Source organism: Abramis brama (assembly GCF_963993115.1).
Source record: "Abramis brama genome assembly, chromosome: 14".
NCBI classification, from domain to species: Eukaryota; Metazoa; Chordata; class Actinopteri; order Cypriniformes; family Leuciscidae; genus Abramis; species Abramis brama.
Window position 1 is genome coordinate 12258801 of NC_139976.1, and position 12814 is coordinate 12271614.

General features: G+C 41.1%; 1 protein-coding gene across 3 annotated transcripts in view; it reads left to right on the forward strand.

Annotated features, from left to right (window-relative positions):
• The first annotated feature begins 256 nt into the window (after nucleotides 1-256).
• The window catches only part of nrg3b (neuregulin 3b), a 143657-nt gene continuing 131099 nt past the window's right edge, over nucleotides 257-12814 (forward strand). For 2 of the 3 annotated variants that reach the window (XM_084135773.1, XM_084135771.1), the window contains exon 1: nucleotides 257-2115. In XM_084135773.1, the coding sequence (XP_083991899.1) occupies nucleotides 1257-2115 (859 nt within the window). In that variant the 5' untranslated portion in view covers nucleotides 257-1256. The remainder of the gene's footprint in view (nucleotides 2116-12814) is intronic. The other variant, XM_084135772.1, reaches the window with a different exon arrangement.

Here is a 12814-nt window from a genome sequence, read left to right on the forward strand (position 1 = left end):
ACACACACACTGCAGCCTCTAAGAAAAGCAGCCGCATCAGTTTTCAGAGCAGCGATCTCTCCTTTCCCCCCTCCCTTCTCTATCTCACTCTCTCACAGTCTCATGCTCACCCACTCACTCTCCCACCTTTTCTGCTTTCTCTCCGCCACACATTCTATCGCTTGCTCTCTCTCTCTCTCTCTCTCTCTCTCTCTCTCTCTCTCTCTCTCTCTCCTCTCTCGTTTCCGCTCTCTCCCTCCCTCTGCTTGCTTCTCTCACACTCTGTGTGCCTGTGTTTCTGCCAAGGTCTGAGTCTTTCAGTGTGGGAATGTAGCAAGCTCAGAGACAGGACTGCCTTAGAATTCTGGTGCAATGACGGATGCAGGGCAGAGGCTCGGATGTGCACTGACAGAACAGGAGAACTAAGGGCAGGGATTGGGAAAAGGATCTGATGGATTTAACCCTAGCAGCTGTCTCTGCCTGATCACAGTACATCCTTCTCCTGCGCTGCGCTGTTCTCTCCTGTGGGGTGGATTACCGGCTGCCTGTGTCCACTGATGCACCGCTGTAGAGACTAGAGAGAAGATCCAAGCTGCGTAGCCAGAGACGAAGTGCAGTGTCGGGGGAGAGAGAGACGCAGAGCTGTCCCTTGAGTGGAGCTGTGCTTCTGCCGCTACCTGAGCTTCTCCACACACACAGACACTCACACACACATACAGAGGCAGGGCTGCGCCAGCCGCGACGACCGATGCGTTAATGCAGCTGTGAGAAAAGATCTGCAGCAGGGAGCTGCCCTCGCTCAAACACTCACGGATTTACAAGGAAAATTTGACTACGGGCAGAACACAGACGGATCCGCAAAACTTAATTTTGTTCTATTTTTTTTCATCGCTATATATGGAGCGTCTTGGGAATTACCTTCGGTTCTACGGGAAGCTGAACTAAACAGAGGCTTGTTCCCAAAACCCACTCTTCTCCCAAACCCAGTCCTGTTCCTTATTGAGTGTGTGTATGTGTGCGTGTGTACGTGACTATTGGTGTCTTTGGGTTTTAAGGTTTGTTTACTGTGTTGTATAGAATTTATATATTTATCTGTTCATGTATATGTATATAGGCTGATGTTTGCTGTTCTATTCATGTGAGTAGTCAGTATTGCATGTATCTGTAGCTGTGGAAGAGTGTTAAATGAATATTAATGAGATGCCCAGTTTTGGCTCCCTCCCTAGCCCCCTCCGCTGCTTGCACTACTTCCTGGCTGGGCCCTGAACCCCAGAAGCATGAGTGAGAGAACAGCACTAGGGGCCACCATGGAGACCATGACCCTGGAAGAGCCCGGGGGTGAACAAGCCTCTCCCCGGGCCCCAGGGCCCCTCCGCTGTGGCCCCTGTGCCGTGTGGCCCCGCCAGCAGACCTGGCTTTGTGTTGTGCCCCTGCTGATGGGCTTTGTGGGCCTGGGCCTTAGCCTGATGCTTCTAAAATGGATTGTGGTGGGCTCAGTGCAGGATTATGTCCCGACTGACCTGGTGGACGCAAATCGTATCGGACAGGACCCCATTTTCCTATCTAAACCCAGTGCCCTGCCGAAGGGCTCTGATGGCTCCACGTCTACCACTTCCTCTACACCCTCAGTGGCTCCGGGTTCAGCGACCCGAGCTGCTGAGGGTACAGGTACAGTTCAAAGGACTCGATTTGGGCAGTCCTCAAACCACACGGCCAGTAGCAGTAGCAGCAGTGGAGGCGGGGCGTTAGGGGGAGGGTCGGGGAACAGAGCTCCACACCTGCATAACCGAGTAGGAACGCGAGTGACCAACACCACCACTGCCACCCGGGCCACCAATCCTGTCCAACCGGGAGCAAAGGAGGTCACCCCGCGCAGCACCACGGTCCGAAAACCCAATGGGGAGGGTGGGAGCAGAAACGCATCACCTTCTTCACGGGCTGGGCCACCGAGTACAACCACCACGAGCACGACTACAACTACGATGACGGCGAGCACAACCTCCACCCAAGCGGCCCAACCCACCTCCACCTCCACCCTTGCTTCCCCCTCCAAGCCCGGTCAACGCTGGAACCATGGACGCTCCTCCAAGGGCCCTTCTACCAAGCCTACTCGCCCACACCATCGCTTTAGGACGCGTAAGTGCAATCTTCTAAATATTTAGATTGTGTGCATGCATGGATGTGGATGTGTTAATATGTTTATGTGCGTGAGCTTGCCCCACTGTCTGTGATAACATGATTTTATGAAACACCTTTTTTCAGGTCTCATTATTTTGCTTTCCTCTAATATCCCTTTCCCCTTCATGTGCATCAATATACATATTCCAGCTCTCTTCTCGGCATTACAAAAGAGGCAGTCAAGCAGTCTAATAGTGTTTGTGCTTGTTGGTGATTTCATTAGTTCTGCATGTTAATGAGAGAGCCCTGTTTTTCATCTGTCTTTATCCTCTCTATATCAGGTGGACTAAGGTCTGCCCACTTGCTCTGTTTGTTTCATATCAAGAATAATGACTGTGTTGGAGCTTCCAATTTTTTTTTTTTTTTTACCAACAGCATAGGCATGTTCGCCCATTTGAAGCTGGTCTATTGTTAGAGAGAAATTTGCCTGATCTAAAGCAGATGCTCAAGGTGAGAGGAGGAGAGACAGATAGAAGGCAAAGAGGAAGAGTGCTGGAGAGGGTTCTGGCTGCTCTCGTCCTGTCAGTGGAGATCAGGTCTTAGGGTGGAGATTCCATTTAGATAAGAAAAGATATGAGTACTGCAGTAGGTTTGGTAGGTAGACTTGAGGCACTGGATACACACTAAGACACTCACGCAGGGAGTGTGCACGCACACACACACTAGAGAGAACTGAAGAAGAGAGATATGAGACCGCTGCACATGGGAAATAGTATTTACATTGTAATCTGTGTCTGTGTGACTCCATGTATGTGCTTTTACATCTGTATGATAATACTGTGTACCGTGTACAGTGTTAGGGTTGCTTTTTTGAAATTATAGCTGTTATGCTACAAGCTTCTCCTTATTCATTCAATCTCTAGCAGTTTGCTACATTGAGGCTACTTATCATGGTACTTATTTTATAATTGAATCAGCCGTATTTGGCCAGAACAAAAAAAAGTTTTTTTTTTTTTTTTAATGAATGAGCAATGTCAATTAGGCCTACTATACTTATACTAACAGTACAGTAAAACTATAATATTGGAAAATATTATTGCAATTTTAAATATATTTTAAATGTATTCCCATGATGGCAAACCAGTCTACAATGTCACATGATCCTTTTAGAAATCATTATAATATGCTCATTTTGTGCTCAAGAAACAATTCTTTTGATCAATTTAATGCTTCATTGCTGAATAAAATTATTATATACAAATTGCTATATACAGCATACCTAATTTATAGAATTGAAGCAGAAACAAAGTAATGAACGGCAGAATTTAATTAAATAAATGGAAATCTAAAATGCAGTGTAGGGATTCAAACTGTTGAGTATTTTTTTCCTTCGGTCTGTTTATTTACATGAACCCTCAACAAACTAGTTTACTAAAATGAAGCTGACTGTGCAATGCTACATATGAGAGATGCATATCAGGCGGGAGCATGTTTGATTGTTTTGTGTTTAGTCACACTACACGATACTCATTGGTAAAAGTAGCTTGTTACTGGAAAAGCTACACTAATTTAAAAGAAGCCGAAAGTGAGTTTGACTTAGTTACTCTCAAACACTGCTCAATTCATTCATGAATACTGAAAGAATGTGCTATCCATATAAAATACAGGCTTGTGTTAAACGACTGAAAAAGATTCGGTTTTATTAGAGAATGGGGAATTAGCATTAGTCTGCATGCTAATTTGATGTACTTCTGTAATCAAATCTGTGATGTTGTTTATTTATAAAGCAAGGTGTTAAAAGCAGGCCATCAATTTTGTATGTCAGCACCAATTAGCCAGTGTGGAGTTTGAATATCATCCAGTCTTGGGACCTTAAACAGCCCCTTACAATTACAGAGGTAACTTAAATGACATTTCACATTACTGCTCCCGCTTCTTCCTTGATAATCATATCTTGGAGATCGTGTTGAGTTTTATAGCATATTCAAATCCAAGCAAGTGACCCTTGTTTATGTATTTTTATAAGGAAAACAAATCAAGATCTCATCTGCATCTTTATGCCCCTGGGTGACATTTTCATATGCAGTGTATACATACAGGGCCTAATTTTAATTTTTGCCACACCTGCAAATGTGTGCCATATTTTTTACCAGCCATGACAAAAAACAAACAAACAACAACAACAACAAAAAACAGGCAGTTATGACACCAAAATTTTAGATACCAGTGAAAACTCACATTCCTCTATTCCAATTTGATACCAGCTAAAACTACTAGCTTGACAAATATACATTTAATAGCCAGCATTTTTTAAAGACAAAACATTTCTTTGTTGTTTGGTTAACATTAAAAACGCAGACAGTAGCAGGATTATTAGAAAGCTGTTACTTTAAGACCGAATGCACCGATCATGCATTTTGTGTTTGCCTTCACTTAAGACATAACCGACTATGTTTACTAGGATACTCGCCGATACAGGCGGGTTTTTTTGTTTGTTTTTTACATCATTTTGAGTGAATTTGTCTAATGAAGCGCGGGAAGGTATGAAAGAGAGCTCAACTTCGAGCACTGGCTGAGAGACCGTGGGCTTCGGATGTTAAATTTCCCACACAGCGCGTGAGTAACAAATTCCCATTCGCGTGTTACAGCACTTTAGTATTTGCATTGGAAACGCTGAGATGATGACCTGTCAACCGTCATTCCGTCAAGAGTCATTCACGTTTGTTCACGTTCTTGTTGTCACAACATTGCATTGTTAGAATTAAAAAAAATTGTTACTGGCCAACTGGCGACTGACACCGTTTCATACACTCCACAACACCGATTTTTAATTGCATTTGGCGCTTGGTGAGTGTTCATTTTAAGCCGTGTATAGGCTACTGTATATATGTATATATAGTACATAACTATATAGTTAAGTAAGTAGTTAAGTAGTTATGTATACTGGAACTAAATCCAACACCCTAGTCAACAGTGAGAACATGGCAAACTGCTTGTATAAAGAGAAGCTTGTGTATAATTTAATACCACACATTCTCTTTTTCACAGTGCAGTGAATTTTCTCACTGCCCCAGTGCGAATACAGATAAGGAAGGGGTGAGGGGCAAAAGAGGGCCCTGACTCTAGTCTGGGGCCAGAGAAGGACAAGAAATCATGCTTTAGGCCATGGTTCTTGCAGATCACATGGCTGTCTTTTTCTTTTATTAATACGTGTGCATTGTCTGTGCCAGGGTCATTGCTAAAATTCACAGGACCTGTGAGAAAGTTTTATGGTTTTATGGGTATACCCATAAAGCAGTGTTTCTCAAACGGTGGGTCCTGACCCAAAAATGCAAATATTAAAATTTCAACTACAACAACTAAATGATTAGTTTGGGGATAGGAACAATTCTCTTATGCTCACCAAGGCTGCATTTATTTGATCAGAAATACAGTAAAAACTTGAATATTGTGAAATATTGTGTATTATCAGCTTCCATTACTCAGGGATGCAATTTTTGCTTATTTATATGAATTTCCATATTTTCCGCCCTAAAGGATGACTTGCGTGGAATTGCATCAATCCAAGAAAAAAAATGGTTTTGGTATATGTTATGAAGACTAAATATTCCAAGGCACTAATGTGGTGAGGTGAAAAGCCTTTGATTAACTGAGCTAAATCATTAAAAACAACAGTGGACAGAAAGCCTGGGTCTATATGACATATTGAATTGTGTACATCGTTCTGAAAGCATGTGCAATTTCTTTATATTGTGAAATATGAGATGGTTGGAGAACAGATTTGGTTCTTGGAATACATCTGGATCAAGTAAGGGAGGTGTTATTGTTGGGCCAAGCTGTTTTATGAACAGAATTGGCAACTAGAAAAAGAGTAGTGGACTGTAAGTTGGATTTTGAATGTGCAATATTGTGTTGGGTAATGCATCAATGTATAATATAATACAAGCCTGTTCCGCCCTTGCTTGGACTTTCTCTCTGATGATCGTCTGAGAAGGAACATGATGAAATGCACTGGTAGCGGCCATGAGCGAGCTCATTCATCTTTACGACTGCAAAATGATCTCATGTTTTGGTGGGACTTGTATGGTAATGCACCGGGAGACAGAGAGTATGTTGTATATTCCATAGGAGCCCAATTGAATAAGCGATACACTAACATCATTTTAAAAATCGTCTCAATGAGAGTGCATCTCTCATTCATATCTGTATCATTATCCCATTGTTCTGAAGGATGGCATGCAGCCGTCCATTAGCTGCAGCACTGAAACCTGAGCCGCTCATCTTCTTCCCTGCCTTCCGACTCCATTTCATTCACCCTGATGCACATAGTCCTCCGCCTTTACATTTCCAACTCTAATATTATCCTTTATACTCTCCCCCTCCTTTTCTTCCTGATTTCCTTTTCCCTCTCCCTCATGTCTTCATGCCTGAGTTTCCTGTATGTGTTATGTTTGTCTCTGTGTCCTATCTATGTTTGGGGCTGATTTGGCTCAGGGGCCAAGCCTCATTACTTCCTGTGTAAGGAGGGAGTGGGCGGCTGGCACTCTAAATGCAGCTGGCTATCTGCCTTTGGGGGGCGGGGATGCTTCTTCACTGACACATCATTGTGATTCCACGCACACCTTCCGCGGCACAGTCAGAAGCCGGCGTGGTTGGGCGGATTTTGTCAGGTATGAAAGTGCAGCGGCATCAGAGAGAGACACTGAGAACATGTCAGGCTAAAGCCTGGGGAAAAACATAGCCAGTAAATCACATTCTAGCTGCTAAAATAGAGGGCTCGAGGAAGAAAAAAGCTTCGGCGTGGTGATTAATATTTGTGACGTGCTAACACATAGCATGCATTCAAGTACGGCGCACACCGAAACCCCTGCGGCTCCTGTGGGAAAAGGTGTACCATATAATCATACACTGGGATTAAAGACAGAAATCCATTTAGCGCCGCCTTATGGGAGGTCAGCGAGACTTTTGCCCTGGCCAAGAGGAGCGTAGTTCCAGCTGCTGCTACCACACTGCTCTCCCCAGATACCAGCAACAGGATAGCCACGTGATGCCCGACCACCAATCACAACCTTAGAGGCTCGGAGAGTGAGAGACGAACCTTGAGGGAGAACTTCTGACTCCACCTGATGTTTCCCAGGCAGTTCTAAAATGAAGTACCATACTCAGTCGCTGTTATCTTGCAGATTAGCTGACTTTTATCTTCGAGAAATGACGTGACATTTTCACCGGACTTCCAAGTTGTCCTTATGGTCTTTGTGTAACTGTGCACTTACAGACAGTCCTCTCCGGAGCGGCCTTGTTTGTTAGTGACATTTTAGTGCGCCGTGAGAGCCGGGCTCTCTCCTCTGTCTGGAGAGAGGGCGAGATTAATGCGCCCCTATGTGTACTTGTGGTAAGTGGCAGTGAAGGCCATCTTAGGCTTCTATAATGTCACTGTGTGATTTATGTGGACAAAATGTCCGCTAGGAAGCCAAGAGTTTGTCGTGGAGTTGGATGAAATATTAATGCACAGAAAGAGAAACATGTAGAACGCATGTGGCAGGAAGTGTAAATAATTAATGGCATCATTTTTTAAAAGTGCTGGGGATGGCCGGAGTCATGTATGCGTGTGTTTTTTCACCGCAACGTAGTCTTTCAACACCAAACTGATATGATAGAGCGTTTTATGGACAAACACGTGATGCCACAACCTGCTTGTACCCGTTTACTGAAAAAGTATTAAAAAGTATTGGTAATGGCACACTTCCCTACTGAAAAGACTTCTGTTTTCTATGTTGGTCAAGGCTGGTTTGGTGGCCAAACCAGAAGGGTTTCTTTTTTTTATGCTGTTATGGATATATGGGTAACTTGTCATTGCCTGGAGTAAAGAGTGGTTCACAAGCTACACACAATAAAGAGCTGCTTCATCGTTGAAAGTTTTTTCGTTTACTGCACTGAATTGTAAATATAAACCTCATCCAGTTTTTAAGTATCCCATTACTATTTCAGTGTGAGAAATGGCAGCAAATGATTCAATGCCTCAGTGAACTGTCCAAATGAATCAAACTGAATCGCAAACAATTTCAGGCTTTTTTTCAGACCAGTTAGGCCAATAGTGATTCACTTCTGGCGATGACAATTTGTCATCGCCAGTTCTGACAGCTGATAATAAAACACAACTTGATTTATTGAAGAGCCCCAGTAAAAAAGCAATGCCCCTTTTCCAAACCAGTATATAATATTTAAGATGGTCCTGGTTGCTTTCAAGCTTCAAATAATCCATATGACTTTTAGTGCTTTATACAAAGTCTTATGAAGCCACAATATAGCTTTGTGTAAGAAAAATACCTCTTTTTCTTTGGTCTCTTATTGCCTTTCCCACCACCTACCCATTCGTTCATAGGCTGAAACTCACATCTTGTTGTATAACAAAATATGACATGACATTATTGCATACTGCTGTGGCAGAGTAAAGGGGATTACAGTTCAGTTATTGCATATCCTCTGTATCGAATTACGCAAGTTATCAGTTCACCTCTGAATGGATAGATAAGCATAGATGGAAGTGACATTTGGGCTTTTCTGCAGCTGGTACATTGGAATGCTTATAAGAGGCTGAAGTACTTAGAGAATAATGGTACTGTATGTATTTGTTGATGGAGACTCCATTTTGACACTTCTCTCTAGCTAGAGTTGGCAACACCGGGCTGTGGGGAGAGCAGGTGCTGTTTTACAGGCCTATCTGCCTCATCCACCTGGAATAAATAATTATTTTATTTATTAATATACTGTATGTAAAGCTGAGTTATAGTAGAGTTTACATTTTGATGATGACAAATACAAATCTTTTTAATATTCATTTATTGTAAATTTTACTTTATTTGAATTCTAAATGTAGTTTTATACTTTATTACATTTTTTTTTTTTTTTGTGGTCTTGCGTTCTTTGATTTAGTCCCTGTATTTTCACTTTCACAATTGATCTGATTTAGCTCTGCTCTATTTTAGCTGAATAATATAAATGAAAGTTCTCAAAGGGCCATAATAAATCAAAAGATTTCAGTAAAGATTTATTTGTTCATTTTGACAGGTTCAGAATGCTGCATTCTGACCTTAGTTTGATAAATTTGTAAATGATCTGCTGAGCAAAAAGCTTTAAAGCATCTGGAGAAGTGGCACATTTGTTGTCTTTTATAACTATCTTTTATAAGCATCTGGATAAGTGGGTAACTTTACTTGTCAGTTACCGATTTGTTTGAAAAATACATTTCTTCTAAAAGAATAATTTTGTGTTTTGATGTGAAATGCATTGTATTACAGTGCTATGCATAAGTTTAGACACCCATGCTAAAGTTGACTAAAAAGAGGAATAAAAAAATCATCTTTTGGAAATTGAACTTAATGCCTTAATTAAAAAAAATAGGAAAAATCCAACCTTTAAGGACACAGATTTTATTGTGAATGAATAATGTATCGTAAATAATGTTCTTCCTTAAAATACAGGGTGCATAAGTCTGGACACCCCTATGTTAAATTCCCATAGAGGCAGGCAGATTTTTATTTTTAAAGGCCAGTTACTTCATGGATCCAGGATACTATGCATCCTGATAAAGTTCCCTTGGCCTTTGGAATTAAAATAGCCCCACATCATCACATAGCCTTCACCATACCTAGAGATTGGCATGGAGTACTCTCCATAAGATCATCTCTCAATGCAAATCAAACCAGCTATTAGGCTAACTGAAATAAAACCATGCCAATCTCTAGGTATGGTGAAGGCTATGTGATGATGTGGGGCTATTTTAATTCCAAAGGCCAAGGAAACTTTATCAGGATGCATAGTATCCTGGATCCATGAAGTAACTGGCCTTTAAAAATAAAAATCTGCCTGCCTCTATGGGAATTTAACATAGGGGTGTCCAGACTTATGCACCCTGTATTTTAAGGAAGAACATTTATTTATTTACGATACATTATTCATTCACAAAGAAAATCGGTGTCCTTAAAGGTTGGATTTTTCCCAATTTTTTTAATTAAGGCATTAAGTTCAATTTCCAAAAGATGATTTTTTATTCCTCTTTTTAGTCAACTTTAGCATGGGTGTCTAAACTTATGCATAGCACTGTAATTGTAATGGATCCTACATCAATTCTACTGTAATTTTTGTGAGGCCCATTGGACCTGCATGTTAACCTCTAGAGTCATCCCCAATTTCACACCATCTGTGACGGCCATGAATATTGCTTTGTAAATGGGCTCATCTGCTCTTTATGCCTTTTTTCCCCCAGTTATTCTGCACTGGAAACCTCAAAAAGCCTTGCTTAAAAGAAATTACACATCATTTCTGACTTCGGCCTAAATCCAAAAGGGCACAAGGAACATTCTCATCTAATGTTTTTAGACTTTTTTAAAATAAATTAGAATATTTTTCCCTGTTTGCCAGTTTGTTTATTATAAAAAAAGAAAAAAAAAGAAGTCTGCAACACTGAGCGTTAATTTATGAATAGGCCTAATTGGAATAAGCTTGAAGAATGATTTTAAATGCAACCTACAGACCATGAGTGCTAAAAAACATTTTCTTTTCTTAGCAGGTGAAAATGAAATGGATTCTAAATGCATCAGAAATTGAGACTGTAAACATTATAATTAGGAAATGGTTATTATTGCTACATGAAACACATTGTTTGGAAAAAGAGCTGTGAGTGTGTATGTTTGTGAGTGTGTATGTAGGGAGGCATTTGTGTTCTGTGGATATATACAGAATGTGTGTGTCTCATTGGTGTAATCCTGGCATGGTAAAAGCTTCGAAGGGATAATGTAAATGACTCCAATCTCAGTGTTGTGCTCACCCCAAACTCTGGCTCTCCTTTAATCTCCCATCCCATCTTCCATGTTTATCTCCCTTCCTCATTCCCTTATGTTTCCCAGTAACGATCCGTGACCCTGACGCGCTGCGTTCCGCCCCAAAACAAACTTTGCACATCTCCTGAATAATGAGAGGGAGAAATGCGATGGAATCTCAGGGACTCATTGACTCGAGCTACACGAAGAGCTTCTCAACCTGTCAGGCAACAGTATGAATTATAAAATAGGATGCTATGCTGAGGATCTTCTCTCCACAACATCTCTCACTTTTCATTTGAAGTGAAATATTAAATCATTGATAGTTGAGTTACACACCAACAATACCAAGCATCTCTTAAAGCACCTGTCACAGGCAGACATAAAGGAACTCCTGCGCAGGGAATGCGTTTGATCTGCTCAACATGCAACAAAGCACATAAAAATAGCCTGTTGAAAAAAAGAAACGAAAAAAAAAAAAACGCGGGAGGACGCACTTTGACGCCAGTGATTTTTGGAGTGATGCCTTACTTGCAGTCATTTGCCGAGCATGACATGTTGTTTGTTCCTTTTATCAGAATATTTGTTTTTCGAAACACACGCAGGTACAAATTCAGGTGTCGGGTACGATTTGTTCTTCCAGGTATGCCAAATATTCCCAGATTTATTCTCTACTGTATTGTTATTATGCTTTTTTTAGAGCAGTCTTTTTTGTTCTCTGCTTGTTCCACATTTGGCCTGCATTTTCCCCAGTCTCTTCGTCTTTGAAAAAAGTAAAGTGAAATGTTTATAGAAAAGGAGTGTTATGGTTTTGGGGTTCTTGTGGTTGCCGTCTTGTGGTTGCCGTCGTTAATTCGGCACGCTTGCTAATCTTTACCGGGCAGTGTAGTGTACTGCAGAAATGTCTGCCATTGCATTCGCCTTCGCCTGTGGTGTTGGCCACAGATGTCATACTAAAGAATTTCAGACAGCAGATTTATTGTGCTGCCTTCAGGTTATTGCAAGTGCCATATGTGTTTTTTGGACGTGTAGTTGGTGCCTATGGACGTGTAGTTCATCCAAGTCTCTATTATAGGGTCCATTTGCATAAACTGAGCCTCTATGTTAAAACTCCGTCTGAAGAACAAGTTTGACCAACTAGTAAATTAGACCAATCTACTGTATGAAATTGACTTTAAAAAGTTAGGACCAGTCTTAAAGATAAAATTTAGATGACTCACTTTTAAGATTAGTCTAAGCAGGCCACTGGTGTACCTGAAGGGTAAATGACTAATAATTTTCCAGAAAAGTAGCCAGCTAGTAGAGTATTCACGGGTCAGTGTTTACCTTCTGATAGTGACTCACCATACCCTTGCAGCATCAGCGCACTTAGCTGTTTTTGGCAAGTCCAACACTGTGTTTACGGAAAGCGTGTGAGGGGAGAGAATGTCCACGCAGCTCAGATGACGCGGGTGAGAAACAAAAGCGTGCATCAACTCTGTTGCCAGATTCATGCTGCTTGCATTGTCGACTGTGCAAACAGTCATGTCTCAGTCGTGTCATTTCTGTCAGGCTCTGTCTGTCTACTGTATCTATCTATCTATCTATCTATCTATCTATCTATCTATCTATCTATCTGTCTATCTGTCTATCTGTCTGTCTGTCTGTCTGTCTGTCTGTGTCTGTCTGAACAATAAAATGATAGATAGATAGATAGGACGATACATATATCATTCTGTCGTTCTATCTATCAATCTATTGTGCTGTCATTTTATCTATCGTTCTAAACATTTTCCTATCAATTGTTTGAATTTATACATACAGTATATATATATATATAGTGTATGTATATTTGTAGTATAATTGATACGTATTAGTATCATTGATCATTGAAAAATCAATTGGAAAGTCTGCTTCAG